The 19,727-nt window shown below is 45.9% G+C and overlaps 1 protein-coding gene across 1 annotated transcript in view; it reads right to left on the bottom strand.

The window, feature by feature from the left end:
• The window catches only part of LOC132007388 (uncharacterized), a 49,180-nt gene extending 29,453 nt beyond the window's left edge, over positions 1-19,727 (bottom strand). The window contains exon 1 of the mRNA XM_059385531.1: positions 18,742-19,727. Within this exon, the coding sequence (XP_059241514.1) occupies positions 18,935-19,618 (684 nt within the window). The 5' untranslated portion in view covers positions 19,619-19,727 and the 3' untranslated portion in view covers positions 18,742-18,934. The remainder of the gene's footprint in view (positions 1-18,741) is intronic.

Below are 19,727 nucleotides of genomic sequence, written 5' to 3'. Positions count from 1 at the left end.
GTCTGTAAAGAAGTGAGGTGAAGTCTTCACGGCCTGTAAACAGACCTTCCCATGTCCCGTCTGGGATCTGGGTACAGTTCTACATACCAAAGGCCCTTGCCAACTGACACTGCGGATGCATGACAAGCTGTACTTTGAAAAAAATCATATTTGAATTGCACAACTTCGAATAAACTAGTAATAAACCAAATAGCCTGTCTCTTGGAGAGGCGGAGAGACAGAAGGGTCAGGAAGGGAAATCATAAAATAAACAAATCACCGCTATGAAAATTTATACGGCTCACTCCACCTCTGAAATGAGAGTTCAAAATAGAAATACCCACTCCTTAACACTGGTTATGAAAACAAGATGTGTCTAATCCGTGAGTTTACTGGATACCATTATCCAACCACGCTGTGTATTTTTCCATGATAGATCACGGTTTCATTTGTTGCCTCCTCCTACACAACACATATGTGAGAGAAAATCTCATTTAGATGATGTTTTGTCTAGAGCGGCTTCCTAATAAGGCAGATGCAGAGGCTGCAGTTTCAAAGGCTCACATCCAAAAGCCCAGGGCTCATTACCTGTACCTGGGGGAGCACGACACAGATGTATCCCATGGGTGTTTACGCAGGACACAAGCACAAAGTTCTGCCCGCTTGGCCAGCGCACCCGAGCAAACCGCCTCCCACCCAGCACTGCCCCCAGCACCTCTAGGAGCTGGCTGGGTGGCCAGGCAGCAGCTGTGGAAGCAGCCTGACCACCGTGCCGAGTGCCATCCTCAGACAACGCCAACCTGGGGGCCGGTGGAGACGACCAGCACAATGACCATGTAACTGCAGCGTCCACACAGCGGAGGAAGGCCTGGCAGGAGCAGAGAAACTAAAACACCCGATCCTTTGCAGATGACACAGTACCTGCCATGGGGTGGGGGGGCAGGTTTGCAAAAAACAAACAAACAACACAAACTAAAGCTTTAGTTCCATACACCATTTTCCCTTCACTTTTTTGTGTCTCACCTTTTCATTAAAAGTGCTCTCTTTTTCAGAGAAATAATTAGTGATGAAGATTCAGTACACTTTATATTTTTTTAAGATTTTATTTATTTATTTGACAGAGATCACAAGTAGGCAGAGAGGCAGGCAGAGGGTTGAGGGGGCAGGGAAGCAGGCTCCCTGCTGAGCAGAGAGCCCGATGCGGGACTCGATCCCAAGACCCTGAGATCATGACCTGAGTAGAAGGCAGAGGCTGAACCCACTGAACCACCCAGGCACCCCAATTCAGTACACTTTAAAACAGTGTTTAAAAGAGAAAAGGGGGGAGAGCGCCTGGGTGGCTCAGTGGGTTCAGCCTCTGCCTTTGGCTCAGGTCATGATCTCAGGGTCCTGGGATCGAGTCCCGCATCGGGCTCTCTGCTCAGCAGGGAGCCTGCTTCCTCCTCTCTCTCTCTCTCTCTCTCTGCCTGCCTGTCTGCCTACTCATAAAATAAATAAAATATTTGAAAAAAGAAAAGAGAAAAGGGGGCCCAAATGGATTTTGGCTTATGTAAATTGACTTCTCTGAAAAGGAAGTCACTGCAATTTGGACAGGGTAGTTTCTCCCTGTAAAACACAATCCCATTTTGCTGACTTACATGAATATTTTCAAATTTATAAAGGTTATATGTACATAGAAAGGAGAGGGCCAGCCAGCTGGCTTCAGTCGGCAGCGTGTGCAACTCTTGATCTCAGGATTTTAAGTTCAGGGGGTGTGAGGATTACTTAAAAATAACAAATAGAAAAGAAAGAAAAGAAAAGGGAAGGAAGGGAGGGAAAGGGGAGAGAAGCGAGAAAGGAGGAAGGAAGGGAGAACATTATTACATACTATCAAAATTGATGCCTGCAGTGCCTGGCTCTACTGGTAGGGCACAGAACTCCTAATCTCAGCGTTCAGTTCAAGAGCCACATCAGGAATACAGCTTACTTTGGGAAAAAAAAAAAAAAAAAAAAATCCTTAGAATGAAGGAATCTTCCTGCCTAGTCAAGTTTTTTCAAGGTGCTTCCTAATTTTGCTTCTCCTTCCCTGGCTGTAAAACTTGAAGCCAACAGAAACTAATTCTAGAAGAAAATTCTAGGTGAAATTTAAAGCAAAATAACATGAAAAAACTTCGTATTCATTAGCTAATAACATAGAAATGGACAAAAAATAAATAACCCGTGGAAGAAAACCATAAATCAGGAAGAATGCTTCCTTCTCTTACAAAGGAATCACATTCTTAAAAATATTTATCAACAATGCCACCACATTATTCCTCATTCTAAACCTAAGTACTCAACGCCACTGCCATTGTATTAGTTTCCCAGGACTTCCGTTACAAAGTAGCACAAAACAGATGGCTTAAAAAAAGAGAAAAAAAAAAAAACAGAAATTTACTCTTTCCCATTTCTGAAGGTGAGAAGTCCAAGATCAAGGTGTTGGCAAGGTTGGCTCCTGCACCAAGTGCCAGCCTCATCATAAGGCTCCCCCGCCAACAGCCTTGGCTCTGCTCGCCCACCCCACCCCTTTCCACCCCAAACCCACCTCTGCACTTCCACTGCACTGAGCTACTCCTCGACTTGAAATTCTTGATTCCTCTTCACCTGTTAAAATCCTTCAAGGGTCAGTTCAAAGATCTGTCCTCTGAGGAGACCTCTCCCACCCACCACCCCGTGATTCTCTCCGTTTCAGCTCTCTGCCTCCTGACTGCCCTGCAGCACTGAATGACTTGGGTTATGGCTACCATCTGTCTTCCTGACCACAACGGAAGTTCCCTCAGGCCACAGCTCTGTAACCCCATAAAACTGAGCTCACAGTGAACACTCCAGAAAACACCTACTGGCCGACTGAAGGAAGCAACGGATCAATGTGGCTGAGAGGAGTCTAATGCAGTTACGAAGTTCACTCAAATAATGACACTTTCTAAGAAAAACATCCATGATTTCTTTCCCTCAGTTCTTGGTCTTTGCACTGCAGAAGGACTCAGCAGGACAAATCAACAGATTAATAAAAATAGCCCTATTTGGATATCCAAATGGAAAGGGACCGCACCCCTTACAACGATGACTATGGACCTGAAACCATGAGTTTTTAGGATAGCTGTATTCTCCAGTGAGTGTTACCAACAGGTGTTTCCATGACAATACAAGCTCACATGACAACAACATGAGCATAATTGGAGGAAAAATGTCAAAGCGAGACAGGATACACCTAGGATTCCTTTGATACTAAAGAGGTCTTAGCAAGTTCTTGGAATTTATAGATATCACCGATCTTTGAAGTGCTGGGTGGGAAGACAGTCATGCCACACTTTTCCTGCTTCTCTCTGCCTGCAGTGCCCTACCTTGTCTTGCCTGTCTTGCAAAATCTGCGGTGTTTCACACTGCACCTTGTATCCTATGCCATCCAGCCTGGAGGGTCACCTGCCCTGCCCAAAACAACTTCCTGGTGCTTAAAAGCTATTCCCCTAATTCACTGCTTTGAATTCTCAGATGCATGGTTCATGCATTTCTGTTGCAAATGCCTCACCTTGACTGCAAGCTCCTTGTAGAAGAGAGACTATATCATGGGTCTTCGTATCTCTGTAGGAGCTGTCATGCATCTGTATCTCCTTACTCTGAAATGTTTCCAACTTCAGCTAAAAGTAAACAGCAGAAGCCTGAAGTTTTCAACCATTCAACTCTCTCCCTGCACCCCACAGGCTTAAAGGACTGCTGAGCAAATCAGACTGTAAATCTGAGACAGCAAGCCATCTCTCCACTGCCTAGCAGACCTAGCTAGGCCAGGTCAACAGCAATGAAGACAAAAAAAAAAAAAAAACACCATGATAAACACCATTAAATGTGAAGGCTGAAATTTTCCACTAAGGCAAAGCAAAGCTTTCCCATGACAAAGTTACTTTAAAATCCTGTTTTTATTTCTGACACGTAATTATTATTACATAAGCTGGGCTGAGTGAATTTATACTTTTTTTGAAATATAGTCAAGAAAAATTATAACTGTAATAGTAAGTGTAAATATTTAGAAGGATTAGGATGTCAAGCATTCTACTCTAGTACAATGTGCTGAAAAATTGGTTATAATACTGCACTCAAATGTGGAGACATTTATTATTCATTTGTGGATATATATGTATATATCTTTACATATGTATTACCAAGTATACGTATACATACGTATACTTATATACAAATATACATGTATATACATGTACCACAAACACAAACATATGCTTCGGTTGTTCTGCTTACTTATTTAAGATCAGTTTATTCCTTGGATTATCAGAGTTTGGACAGTGGCTTCACTTCCCACCTTTATAAAATCCCACCTTTATAAAAGCCGTAAGTCTTTGAGAAATTCCAGCTAGGCTTTCCATAGTTGAATCTCTTACTCCCGCAATTTTATAAAGTGTTTTGGGTGGGGTTTTTTTTTTGTTTTTAATATTTGAAGTTGTCTCTGTCCTCATGTTCTTTCTATGGGATCCAGTTCCCCCTCCCCCACCACCTTACAAAGTGAGTGTCCAAGCCAGTCAGGGTTTAACCATCCTTGTTGCTTGGGTTCATGGCCTTCTAGAAGAGTTGGCCATGTTATTTAGAGTTTGAGCCATAAGACAGATGAAAAATACAACTGATGACTGGTGACAATATCAGATTTATATCAAGAAGCCCACAGTGTCTTTCATTGGTATGACAAGGTAAAGTTAAGAACAACAAAGAATACCACAAAGCAATGCAACGGACAGCTATGAACTCATTAAGGAGGCAAGAAATGAAGAAGTCCTCCGAAGCAGAAGGACCATGTCTGATGAAGGAGGAGGTTATGTTTAGGCATGCAACCTTGAAATTAAGAGAGCCAACCATGGGGTGCCTGGGTGGCTCAGTGGATTGAGCCTCTGCCTTCGGCTCAGGTCATGATCTCAGGATCCTGGGATCGAGCCCCGCATCGGGCTCTCTGCTCAGTGGGGAGCCTGCTTCCCCCTATCTCTTGCCTACCTCTCTGCCTACTTGTGATCTCTGTCAAATAAATAAATAAAATCTTAAAAAAAAGAGAGAGAGAGTGCGCCAATCTTGTACCCTTCCTACACATAATGTAACCGTTCCTAGCATCAATAGGAACTTAAATCATCCTTGATTTTTATTGTAACCATCACTCCTGACTTCAAAGCTCTCCATTACAGAAGTATGGTGACCCCAAGTTATAAAATCAAGAAAAACAAGACTGCATCTTGCTTTATACGGCTTCCCCAGGTCTCTCTAGACTGGAGACATGCAATGCTTAATATGGTACACAAATATCTTGATGTGGCTTCTTCCCCAGAGGCACAGTCAACCTTCCTTTTTAGTCAAATCTCCCCTGAAGGCTTCTGTGCCATAAGCGAGCATTTTCCATGCTCTGGATGTTCAGCAGCCCAGCTCCTCTCCAGGGGCCTCCCACCAAGGAAAATGCAGCAGCCATGAAGCAGAGCCAGCTTCGTTGCAGGACCTCCGCATGCAAGCTCAGCCTCCTGTCCCACCAGTGTCAAGTTCCCTGGTTCTCTGACTCATCCGGGCTCCACGTTTTCATCTCCCCCCAAATCACTTCCTGTGCCATTTGCTGACAAGCCATTCTGGACCAATCTCGGCACATCCTGGCAGAAGTTTGGCATCTGACCCCCTCCCACCCACCCAAGCACTGCCTGTCACCACAGCAGCTGAGGGGCACTTGCTGTCCTGCAGCCCAGCCCAACAAGCCCTGCCTCATGGGGCCAATTCCAGGACAGAGGGGAAGAGACGCTGTGCAGCTGCCCAAGGAGAAACCATCACAGCTTTCAGCACGGAGTGATCAGCAACTGGCACGCTCATGCTTTCAGACTTTAGCTTCGGTATGCTCTGATGATCTCTTACTACAGAAAAGCCCTGTGGTTTGGAGGAAAACAGTATGACGGCCACACACATGCACGCGCACACACACACACACACACACACACACACACACTTCTCTTTCCAACTTATTTCCAGGAAAGTCTGAAAGCCCTCTGGGTCCCAGAAAGGATGAATGTATACTTATGTTCCATTTCAGTAGGTTGACCTTCCATGTGATTCTGACTTCTAATACCGTTAGGATAATAGGGAGAATTTCCAAACTCTGTCCTTTGCAGGAAGGCAGACAGCTCCACTGTGGGGCACAGAGGTTTGTCTCTGAAGCCTGGTGCATCTTCAAAGAGATCCTGAGAAGAAATCACTCTTGATCCCCTGTGACCTGACACTACACATGGCTGTGCTGGCAGTTCCCTTTGTTCCTAGAAACCCCAGGGTTCCTGAATAAACAGCGAAAGAGCTTCTCTCACAGTAGATCATTTATCATTTGTAACAATTTAGAATCCCTAAAGTCAGCTTTAGAAAATAACTTTGTTTCATTTTTGAATTTGAATATCAGAGTGGCAAACCTTTGAGGAATCCCCTTCCAATCACTCACTTCAAAATCATCTTGTATCTTTCAGGAAGAATCACGCCCTGAACTACACAAACACACAGGCAGGGCTCACACAGATGTTGATGGCAGCATGATTCACAAGAGCCAAAAGGTGGGCACAACCCAAATGTCGATAAAGCATGAGTGGATACACAAACCACACAGGATATATTCCATGCACTATTACCCAGCCCCAGAAACAAACAAAATATTGATAACGTGCTACCGTGTGGACAAACCTGGATGCTCAGGGAGAGATGCTCAGTGACAGGAACCAGACACACAAGGATAAATACTGTGTGGTCCCACTGACAGGCAAGACCCAGAAGATGCCAGCCCACGGAGACAAAAAGGAGGCTGGTAGTTGCCACAGCTGGGGGGAAGGGAAAAGACGGAGTCATAGCATCTAATGTTGGAGTGATGAAATGTTCTGGAACTAGACAGAGCAGCTGATTGTCCAACCTGCTGAATATACTACACCCCAATGAACTGTTTATGTGAATTTTACCTCACTTTTTTTTAGTTCATGATTTAAAAGGTATGACACAGGTTTTGCTACATTATCTCTGTCCTAAGAGAATTTATGTTTTCTGGGGGTTTTTTAAGATTTTTTTTAAATTTATTTATCTGACAGAGATCACAGGTAGGCAGAGAGGCAGCCAGAGAGAGAGGAAGGGAAACAGGCTCTCTGCTCAGCAGAGAGCCCAATGCGGGGCTCGATCCCAGGACCCTGGGATCATGACCTGAGCCAAAGGCAGAGGCTTTAATCCACTGAGCCACCCAGGTATCCCTTATGTTTTCTTTTTTGGGAGAAACCATTCAGCCCACACTGTGTCACCTTCTTAAAAGCCTCTCAAAGGATTCTAAGAGTAAGTGGTTTTAAGGGGGGGAAGATTCCCTACCCTATGGACCTAACACCCGAAAGCAAAAATAGTTGCAATTTATCTACCCCAAATCAAATAAAGGGAACAGAAATTAAGATGCACTGGTGAACCATTATAGGTGGATTAAAGCACAGGGATTTGAAATTTTACCAGGTAAAGAAAATGATATGAAGATACAGTCCCAGGCTACTGAAAATACAGCCTGCGGAGACCAGTAGCATCAGCATCACCCGAGAACTTCTTAGAAATGCAGGATCTCAGCACCACCCAGAACTAGAGGATCAAAATCTGCCTTTTAGCATAATCTCCATGCATCCCCACTGTCCACAGCCCCCTCCTTGACATTGTGCTATTTTTTTTTTTACTATGTTTTCATTTTAATTGCAGTGCAGTAAACATAAAGTGTTGTATTAGTTTCAGGTGTACAACACAGTGATTCAACACTTCCATATGACACCTGGGGTTCATCCCTGTCACCTATTTGCACCCATCCCCACACCCACCTCCCCTTGGGCGACCATCAGTGCATTAAGAGTCTATTTCTTGGTTGTCTCTTTCTCTCTTTTTCCCCCTTTTTTCATTTGGTTCTTAAATTCCACATGTAAGTGAAATAATATGGTATTGTTCTTTCTCACTGACTTATTTCCCTTAGCATTAAACCCTTGAGATCCACCCATGTTGTTACAGATGGCAAGATTTCATTGTTTTTTGATACCCAAATGATGGAAGCAGCCCAAGTGTCCCTGGACTGATGAATGAATAAAGAAGATGTGGTATAGATATGCAATGGAATATTATTCAAAAGTTGTATTATTTTTGCATTCAACAAAAAGGCCGCTATGTCCTCCAAAAGATGTCTTCACGAACCTGGCAGCACCCGGCTCCTGCCCTCCCTCCACGCCACCTAAGACCGTTCTGTGCTGCACACCACCCTCTCACCGGACCCTACAGAGGGCAAGACTCTGTCAAGCAGAGCTACACAACCTAGGGACCTGCACAGGATTTTCTAAACTCATCTTGACCAACCAACCAAGAGTTTCTTCTCCCTGGAAGTGGTTCTTTCTCCTTCCTCTGCCTTGCCCACTGATACACAGACCAGTCAGTGCTACTTCAGGCCATCTCTTACTCACAGTTCTCACAGGCAGAGTTAATGGATTGGGGCAGGCTGAAGAGAAAGACAAACAGAAGGTTTCGGAGCCCTCGCTAGCAGAAGGATGGCATTTCCGTGTTGACATGGAAAAAGCAGTAAGAAAGGCAAGTCTGGTAGAGAACCCAGAACATGAAGCAATGCTACAATTAGGTATGAGTGCTGCCCTGTAGGAGTTTCCGCTCATGGTAATTACCCCATGCCCTTCTCCCGGGAGGCTCTGCGCGTTCTGACAAGCGGATCACAGCACTGTTACGTGTGCAGATGCAAACCCAGAAATGTGGGAGTGTGCAACTGGATTATTGCATTAAATGACCCTTGGGGCTACTTTTGATGGCAGAGACTCTGAATGCTTTGTGCGTAGTGTCAGGTGCATAGAGTGAGACACATGCTTAGCTGCTCTCCAATCGCGTGATCTGACACTCAAGATTACCCACAATCTGATGTTCCTTATATCAGGAAGTAAGTAAATCAACTGGCATCTGGGAAAAACAAAGAGCTACATCTGGAGAAAAAAAACAAAACAAAACTCAGTGCCTGCTTCAGGAGAACAGATGCAATAATCATGTGTATGTCTATATGTATACATACATCATGAAATTATATGTATACATATCTATATTATGAAATTATATTACATATGATTATGTAACATTATATAATATTTATATACAAATTATAAATCTAAGCTCACATTTGTTAAAATTCTACAATTATAACAATAATATGACTATTTTACTGCATGTAACAAATATAGAATTCTATTAATATTAATTTTAACATAAATATATGTTAACGGTCATATACATTATATGTACATTATATGTAATATACATTACATATTATAGAATATAATTATACTTTATGTGGTATAAATTATATCTATATTTTATGTAACATTTGTTATATTTGACAACTATATGTAATATATATTACAGAATACATATACAATCTGTACGGTCACTAATATATTTTACTAGTACATAACATAGCCTTAAAAATTACCGAATCATAGCAACGCGTCTATATGTCCCAAATTAATTCCTGACCCATCACAGGCAGCCTACCCACCCTCTTAAGCCCCAGGCTAACACGGAGCTATCCTTAGGGTACATTACGAACTCATTCTTGAACAAGCTCACATTCTTCACCTGCCCCCACCGTTCCCTTTAGCTCACAGAAACATGTATCCACCATCCACTTTTACATGTTTAAACATAATTTTTCCACTATAGTCATCCATTAACTTGAAACCTCAAAGAGACGCAGACTCTTCATCTGAACACCATGAATGGCTCTCGAAGACTGAACCCAGTGTAGAAGAGAGATGATCAACTAGCAGATGAGAACTGGGGCACAGCCCTCTACATGTGCTGGCTCAGGAAGGTCCTAGACGGCGACCATGAGGAATGAGCCAGAGGGTGGAGTGAGGCCATGATTTTGGATGACCAGACACATACAAGACCAAGTGCACATGAATGGTCATTAAAACAGGAATGGTTTCTCCATGGGCACCATTTTGTCACGTTATATCCTATCTTCACAAGCCCAACATGTGTTCATCTGGGTGGTCTGGGGCTATAAAGAACTCACCTTCCAGATACACCAAGGGAAAAAGAGAGGGCATGGAGCCTTGCACATGAAGGTGTTGGGGGGCTAGGACTGCAGGTGACGTATGCCACTGCAGCCACATCCCACCAGGCAGAAGTCAGGCACATGGCCATTCCAGGCGCATGCCAGGGAAACTAGGAAATGTGGCCTAGCGGAGCGCTCAGGAGGAAAACAGGTACAGCGAGCCTCTGCCACAGACTACCAGCTAGGGACCACAAAGACAGGTAGATCGTGTAGAAAACGCTCATGGAGTAAAGACCTTTTATGAAATGGTTTGACCCAGTTAAGGAATATCTTTAGAACTACCACCATCCTCTCAACTCTGGGCTTGAATTATAACACTAATCAGGTTGGGGGGATAAACTAAAACCAGTGAAATGCACACTAGGAAATATATGATGAGTTGGAATTAACTACTCTACAGATGCAGTGTTAGCTGCCAATGCCATCAATGACAAAAAGAGAAAACTTTAGCTCTGAGTGCCCAGGCAAGTATGCCTGATTTGATCTCGATTCAGACCCACTTTGTCTTTTAATGTCCTGCTTCTCCCAGCATAGTCCTTAATGCTAGGGGTTAGCGAACTACAGCCCACAGAAACATCCTGTTAACTACCTGGGTTGGTGTGGTCCAAAAGCTAAAAATGGCTTTTACATTTTCAAATGGCTGAACAAAATCAAAAGAACCATAAAACATCAAGTCCCATTAAAATTAAATGAAATGGAAATTTCACTGTCCATCCATGGAGTTGTACAGGAACACAGCCACGTTCATCTGTTTAGATGTCGTCGATAGCTGCTTTCATACTACAACAGCAGAGTTGAAACCTTACAACAGACTGTATGGCTCACAAAGCTGAAAATATTTACTATCTGGCCCTTTACAGTAAAAGTTTACCAACCCCTGGTCGAAGCCAAGCTGGCTACTTTCTGCTGTCAAAAACTGTTGTCAAATACACAATGTTTTCACTTCGCAGGATGCAGTATGTTCCGTCCAAGCTTTTCAGTGTATCTGCCGAAACCAAGTAACAGGTTGGCAATTCTTCCTCTACTTCCCTTGCTTTTGCTGTTCTTATCATCAATCTGGACTACACAGGAAGCTCGGAATACAGAGCAGACACACTGCACAGGGAGGGCAGGAAGCCACCTCTGCTTTTTGACGCACGAACTGGAAAAGAGTTTGCTAAGCCTCAAAAGGTTTAAGCAGAAAAAGAAATGCTCAGGCCAGTGAATGATCTGGAAGATTTCCCACCATTTCTTCCAAGTGCTGTCCTCCATGACTATTTTCTACATTTTATTTATAAACACCACTGGTCCCAACTATAGCAGCTGGGATTCAAAACGACTTCCCTTGCCGGTAATTTATCTCACTATTTTATACACACCCTACATAAGCTTCCTAGGGCTGCCATAACAAAGTCAAAGCCAGCATTACTCAAGTCGGTCTGAATTCAAAGCCCGAAATAATCCCCACTAGTTGCCCATCTTTCCAGCACTTTCTCTACCCTAGGATAAAAGGCCATGAATCCACTTATTTCCCTCTCCTTCCCCACCACTATACAGAGACCTACTGGTTCTATCCAACATTTTCTGATCGGTGGGTCCTTTCCCTCCACCCAAACAAACTATCTACTCTCTTCTTCAATGTTCCTCACATCCAGACTCTAATTCCTAAACTCAACTTTGTTTCTCATTTACTCTTATGTATAATTGACATAACCAAACTGAGCAATAGTGCAACTAATAAAGACTATACAGACACACTTACATCTGCTAAAGTTCCGTAATTTATCACATTTTTCCTTCCTGCGTCTAACCAACAGCCTGCCCAGCAGACCCCTCCGAGCTGGCCAGACCCCCGGGCTTGCTTCTGCAGCAGCTCCATTACCACCCCCGCAGGCACGCTACAGTGTCCCCAGCCTGCTTGGCAACTCAACTTCCCCAGCGAATTAGTCAGATTACCATGGTTTAGACAACTTTTGTTGTTCTTGGTAAGCGGCTATAACTGGATGAGGCCACATACTTTTCATGAACAGTTAGGTCATTTTTGATCCTCTGGCCACTATTTACAAGAGGTCTACCAAAGACTAATCTCTCAGTTTTGCAAGTTTCCACAATGCCTACATCAATGGGCAATCACTTGATATAAACAGCAAATAAAATCCTCAAAGCTTCAAGGTGCCCCCCAAATTTATTATTATTAAGTAAATACACTATTACAACTCATCCCCTGTAAAGTCATGAGCCAACTCCTATTAAGTAGTTATAAATTCTGTTATAAAGTGATTACTCCTTTCAAGAAGGAAGAGGAAAAAAAGGCAACATTTGCTGCTAAAATTCAGAAACTGGAAGTAATGCCAACAGCTACCAAATGGTAGGCAGGTAAAACAAAGATCAAACATTTTGTAATTTAGCCAAGACCCTAATCCAAGTTAACTCATAACAATGAATTAATGGGCACAGAAGGTTGTCATGGTGACCTCATTTGGGGTTTACAGCGTCTAGATGTCAGATGACGCATACGAGACGTGACACTGGAATACTGCTGAAATAATGAACAGCGGGCATGTCTGAGATTCCTGGCATCTCTGACCTTCTTAAATTTAAATTACCGTTTAAATCCACCTGAAAATATTCAAGATAGCACTCAGTCCTCTTGATTTATGCTAACAATTTGATTATCTTTCCCTACTCTTCCCAAAGCTAACCACATTTGAATATACTGAACGGCTTAACCACCTCAACAGATTTCTGATCAAAGCAAGTGTGAAATAATTTTCCCAGCTTTGTACAGCAGAATTCTTTATGCAGTAAGTCAACAATACGGAGAGGAGATAATGCAATTCAAAGGGCGTGAAGACAGGGCTTATAGAAGAGGCATTTGCTAATATTATCATGTGAAATTGTTTCTTTTGTTTTCTTAAGTCTCAGCTGGGAGGCAGCAGCAACTGAAACAATGTTCTCCCAGTGTAGCAGGGTATTTAAAATGCTTTAGAGAATGAAATTATTTTCTAATCATGAAATCCACTAGACTGTGGAACAGCGTAAGAGAACTCACAGAATGTCAGCAGCTTTGGGTCATGCTGAACTCAACACACCGGGGAGTATGAGGTGCCCTGCATTAAATCACCTGAGGCCACTGCTGTAACTAAAGCAAGCGAGCAGCCCTGGGATGAGAGAGGGAGCACAGCAGCCCGATTTCTGGCCTCCTGGTTGTGCAGCTAACGCAGACAGAACAGCTGAGGAGCTTACCAAATGGGGGAGTGGGGGAGGCAGGCAGGGAGGTGACACATGCTGGAGAAGAGTAGGAATGTCTAGAGTTTAGAGTAGAATTCAAAATGTTCACCTGCAAAATCTTCTTAAGTCTGGACTCTCAAAACAAGGTGCTGATCATGAATAATTATAATCCCGACTTGACCTGCAGTAAACTGCAAGACTTTTACCCTGACAGCGGAGACGTGACACACTGAGCATCAAATGAACGGGCAATCCAGACACTCTACTGCACGTCCTTCACTCAAGTGTGGGTACGTAAGTTCTTCCTCTTGCTCAGCTCTGTGGTCCCAGAATGGGATCCCCCAGCCTGGGAGGAGAGAAAGAGGCCTCAGGTCTGCAAGGGGCGCAGCATTCCCCTTCGAGCCCCAGATCCCAACTTCAGCCCAAAGGAATCAGCAAGGCCTAGAGAGGGCTCTTCAAACACAGAGGGCAGCCCCACCAGATTCGATGCACGTTTCTAACAACCTCCCCTCCCCTTCCCATCTTTCCAGAACCAGCATTTAATTAAATCCGGCACAGGGAAGGTCTTCAAGACTCATCACAAGCTCATCACCCTTATATGCTACCTTTTGATTCTGGTCTCTGGTGTTTTGCTGCTACACATTTTCGTTAGTACCTGTCTGATGACCACACATCTGAGATGCAGATGGGAGGGAAGCTGTCTAGGTTAGAATCACAGCTCCTGGGTTACCGTGTGTCCTGGAGCAAGTCTCTTAACTTCTCCGAGGTTCAGTGAATGGAGAGAACCTTAGTGAGGACATCAAGGCAGGGCCAGGAAGGAAATGGAGAAAAGCCCAGTAAGGACATCACGGGGGCGAAGAAGAAAGTGTGAGGGGGCAAGCAGAGCACTGAGACTGCCTGGTGTATGAAGCATCCAAGAAATGTGGAGGCTTCTGTTCTCATTTTACCAGCTTGTCCTATGACTCATATATACGAGCAATAAATTGACCTCAGTGGACTGTAATTCCTTAAGGCACTCAAATCAGCCACTGCTGCGTTTCCATGGCTCTCTCCCTGCTAGATACATAGTTTAGAGTCTCCTTGGTTCAGATGATGCGAAGCAGAAGTAGAGAGAGTATTATTCTTTTAGGTTTAAGAGAAAAACTTAGTAAAAATTTGAAAAAAAAAAGTATGGGAAGAAATCTGAGAAAAGCTTAAGGACTAAATGTTACATCTGCAGGAAAAACATGGTTATGCATTAAGGTAAATACTGTACCACAATTCACCTGATCGTTTGAGGGCTGCCTAGAAGAACAGGGATTTATTAGCATCTGGTTATTTTTTAAAGGCCAGAGAGAGAGAAAGGACAGAGGTAGAAGAAGGGAGGGAGAGAGAGAGAAAGGAGAGAAAGACAGAAAGAATGAGGCAAGAAAGAAGAGAGAAAGAAAAAGGAAAGGAAAGGAAGCAAAGGAAAAAGAGAACAGTATCTTAAAGCATCAGCTGGTCTTTCTTTACAGACCACAAAGATGGTGGTGGTGTGGAGCCGGTATGCTTTGCCCCATGCACGAATGTGTTGCTGTTCCCACCATCTGAACAGCAGTCCGAGACCTGAGGACCTGGAGACACAGCGGCCCAGGAGCACCTCCATGCTAGAAGCGGCTGCCCTTCCCAGAAGCCTGGAACAGGCTTCTGTGGCTGCTCTTCCCAGGAGCCCTGGACATCTGTTAGCTCAGCCCTACTCCCTGCTCGCCAGGCAACAGACACCTCCCACCCAGAGCAGGAACAGGAGTGCTCTCAGAATTGCTACTCCTGTTCTATAGAGTTAGGTTCAAATAACGTCTCCTCCACAACCAGTATGCTCCTCTGGACCCATTAACTGTGAAGCGGCAATCTGGCAATCTCGGATCTGGAGACTCAAAATCCTTTCTGGTTACATAGAAACATTATAGCGAAAAGCGCCACAGTAGGAAAAGAAACAAAAACCAAAGCACAAGAGAGATTACCACAGATTATGTATCGTGACTAAACATAATCACACAAACACAGATCCACGCACACTTGTGTGCACGCACATGCATACACATCACCATGAGTATGCATATACATGTGTGCTGCACAGCTATGTACACGCATGCGATCTCACAAGTACACACACATGCACGCACGTACACACACACAGGGGCCCACTCATATACGTGTGTGCTGCACAGCTATGTACATACATGCGATCACTCAAGTACACACACATGCACACACGTACACGCACACAGGGGCCCACTCATATATATGTGTGCTGCACAGCTATATACACGCATGCGATCACACAAGTACACACATGCACACACAGGCGCCTGCGCGAACACACACGGGCCCACTGTTAAATTAAACAACGAAACTCTTAGACTGCGGTGGCTCAGATGGCTTTACAGCCTGAGTAAGCGAAACAAAATCTCAGCCTACAAATACCTCAGTTACAAAAATCAAAACCAAGAACAACCAATTGCAAGCAGCCAACGAGGCTTGAAGCAGGAGCCAATCAATAGTTTCCTTGCTTTGCTCTTGCCTCTTCTTCAAAAAAGTGTCTCCTTGAGTGCCTGTCAGGGGAGCTCTCCCAACTATTTCCAGCTTGGCTATGCCTGATTTTACACAAATAAAGCCTTAAAATTTTTAACATCTCGCAGTTTATCTTTTAAGCACACACGTGTACACACATATCCACACCACATGTATACATACAGCCACACATATTAATGTGGCAAACTCTTCCTCAGCAACTAAGAAACTGAATGAGCGGCAGATGTCAAAGGCTTCTTGCAAAGCAGAGGTCACTCTTTAAGATAACGAGCTCAGGCAGTAACATTCTAAAGACTAAGACTGTGAACTCGGTTCTCCAGGATCCTCCTGTCACTGATGGCTGCCCTGCAATGAGCTGTTGTGTGTGTGTGTGTGGGGGGGGCACCCGTCATATGTTCTCCATCCCAGTGACAGCCTGGCTTTCTCAAGCTCTTAAAAAGCACAAGGAAGGGGCGCCTGGGTGGTTCAGTGGGTTAAAGCCTCTGCTTTCGGCTCAGGTCATGGTCCCAGGGTCCTGGGATCAAGCACCTCTCAAGCCCCTCATCGGGCTCTCTGCTCAGCAGGGAGCCTGCTTCCTCCTCTCTCTCTGCCTGCCTCTCTGCCTGCTTATGATCTCTATCAAATAAATAAATAAAATCTTAAAAAAAAAAAAAAAAAAGGGACCACTCCTGCGCTCCCTGAGCAACAAAGAAACAAAATTAGATCAGCTCAGGAGCAGTGAACAGGGACGCCTTTCTCTTCTCTCTTCCCCTCTTCTCTTTACCCCAGGAACCAGTTCCTTCTGCAGGCAGGCAGGTGCCCAGGTGCTGCCCAGGTTCGGAGAAGAGTGGGAAGGCCGAGGAGAGTACATTCTATTACCTTATTCCCATCTGCAGACCAGAGTCCGAGCCACTGGAGGTAAGCAAAGAATTCATCCTTAAAAGGCTGCGGGATGCCCAAGGAGATCAAAACCCTGGTAAGCACACTGCCTTGCTCCTCCCCCTTCAAGTCTTTCCTCTTATGTAAATGTATTCCCAAAACAAAGGCCGCTGTGCTTTCCCTGAAAGAACACCAAGGGAACCTGCTAGCAGTCTTCTGGGTACTTCCGCAAACATCTGGAACATCCCTATTAAAACCCGTATCTGCAGGGCCCCAACAGGAGGCTGGGAGTGAGGCCGGATCCCCTGGCAGACCCTGAGCAGGGCCTTCAGCAGGCTTCTCTTCCTGATTTCTGTCAAACCGTTTTAGGGAATCAGACAGATCATCTTGTAAACAAAACCTAATTTTCAGAGTCAAAAGGTGAAAGTGAGAGAGTTTTCATTTTGTTGACTGGTATGGTTTTAAGCAATGAGACAAGGAGAAAGCTATGTCCATGTAGTTCTGGTGCCCAACATCCAGCGTTCTGTGACGCTTCCTGTGATTTTAACACCATTTTTTAAAAAGATTTTACTTATTTACTTGACAGAGATCACAAGTAGGCAGCTCCCAAGACCCTGGGATCATGACCTGAGCCCAGGGCAGAGGTTAAAGCCACCCCGGTGCCCCAACACCATTCTTGTTCTGCATCTTCAAAAGTTAAGAAAATGAATCTTGGTTCATGACGGGTTAACATGAAACCACAGCTATCCATCAACAGAAAGGGGAAAAGAAGCCGACGAACAGAAGCACTGCCTTTTCAAAACCGTGCACGCACACGCATGCACGTGTATGTACGTGTGAAACCCTTTGGGGCAACACACCGTTTCTACACTTTCTCATTTCAGAGATGATGGGAAAGGTTTTATTTCACTTTCCTCCAACAGTTCATGATATTTTAACAATAATCGATCATCACGATGAAGAGATAGTTCGTACTCACTGTACAAGGTAAAAACCTGGAGTGACACTGGTGTAGGAAAGGACCTCGTTTTTGTTTTAACCGCGTTCCATGAATGCGCCGGCTGAGCCACGGCGACTGGATTCGGTTAGATGCCAGTCCAGGCTCACAGGCTCGGTGCCTAGTTGCAACGCAGCGCGTGCTCTTTGACCCGCCCCTTACAACCACATTCGGGTTCAATAATGCGGTGATTTAATGCAATGCAACCAAGAGATCACAATGAGGACAAAAGCAGAACAGAATGGAGCAGGCATCAGGACTCCCTGCTATCTCCCACCTCACAAAGGTGCACACAGCTGCAGGTCAGTAAATGCCCAGGGCCCCAGCCAGCCCCCACAGAGGCTTCCCTACTCCACCTGCCCCGCCCATATGTCTATTACCTGCCAATCTCTCACTCCAGCCCATGAAAAAGACACAATGTTTCACCTAACTGTATCTCTGCATTTCTGGCTCCTGGGCAGGGTTTCAACAATGTATCTTTGCCACTATAAAGGAAACACATGTCACCGTTGATCCAGCACAGGGAGGGGGAAATGAAGCTCGAGGAAACCGGAGAGGGAGAGAAACCATTAGAGACCTAGTGTCAGGAAACCAACGGAGGGTCGCTGGAGGGGAGGGGCGTGAGAGCGATGGGGCGGCTGGGGGATGGGCATGTGGGAGGGTATGTCCTGTGATGAGAAATAGATAAATAAATACCCCCTCCCATAAAAACAGTTACAGCAGCACCAAGGAGACTGAACAGTCCATTCCACCAGTGTCCATGTCCGCGCAGACACAGCGGCCCACCGCACCCTTCCAGAGTGTCCGATCACGTCGGTGGGGAAAACGTGTGGGTCCTAGAGCTAACTTTCACTTTTTTTTTTTTTTTTAATTCGGATGTACGTTTTTTGTCACTTGCATCTTAAAACCTTGCTGGAGCGTTTCTGAGCTCTCCCGCCACTCTGAGGCTTCCGAATCAGGAAGCACTGAAAGGTACTCAGGGACACAACACACACGGAGAAGTACTTACTCAGGTGTCAGATGGGAAGGACCCCGTAAGAGCGCTTTCTCCGGGCACGGACATCGTCACAGCCCGGCCACAGGGCGGGAGGCTCTGCAGGCACCGGCGGTGGCCTCGGCTGGGTCCCCAAGCACCAAGGACCCGTTTCTGCTTCTGTGTAACCCGCGGCAAGAAAACTCGGTGCAAAGCGACAACGTGACCATCAGGCGCCACACTTTCTGCGGCTCAGCGATTTGGGAACGGCCCGCCTGGGTCGCTGTGGCTCAGGGATCCCCGTGAGGTGGCCTTGCAGACGTGCAGCGGGGCTGCGGTTATCTGAAGGCCTGATCGGGGACGGGGCTGGGGCGGGAAGATCCCCCGCAAGACGCGGGGTGGACGGAGCTGGCCAGTCCGAGACGGCCGAGGTCCAGAGGCCGCGGCTGTGCAGCGCAGAGACGGACGTCTCCGCCGAGGCTGCTTCTGTGGGTTCGCGACGCGGGACAACTGTCCTCCGCCGCGCGAGGGACCCCAGGGGGAGCAGCCCCGTGTAGGACCCGGCCTCCACAGGACCACGATCCCACCGCGGTTTCCAGCCTAGGCGGCCCGTCCTCATACTGTCGGGGTCAGTGGTCAGCCACGTGCAGAAAGCTGCCCGGGACGCGAGGGATGACCGGGCGCCGTCCCGGAGGGTGCGCGTCCCAGGGCTTCCCGGGAAACAGCTAGAGAACGGCCAGAAGCCCACGGTCGGCGGGGCGGGCTCCTGGATGGAAGACGGAGGGTCGCGCCCGAGGCTCGGGCTCAGAAACGGGCTCGCGGTGACGCAGGGCGGCCACCCGCGCCAACGTGAGCTCCCGCGGCTGCATCCAGCGACGGCGGCACGTGACGCGACCACGACGATGGGGCACATCAGAAGCCACGCGAGCCTTCGGCCGCCGATCGCCGGGAAGGACTCGGTCTGGCCGCGGGGCGCACCCGGCAGCGTCCCCTCAGGCGGGCAGCGTCCCTTCAGACGCACA

The sequence above is a fragment of the Mustela nigripes genome, chromosome X (assembly GCF_022355385.1).
Source record: "Mustela nigripes isolate SB6536 chromosome X, MUSNIG.SB6536, whole genome shotgun sequence".
NCBI lineage: Eukaryota > Metazoa > Chordata > Mammalia > Carnivora > Mustelidae > Mustela > Mustela nigripes.
This window is presented reverse-complemented; position numbering and strand designations above follow the sequence as displayed.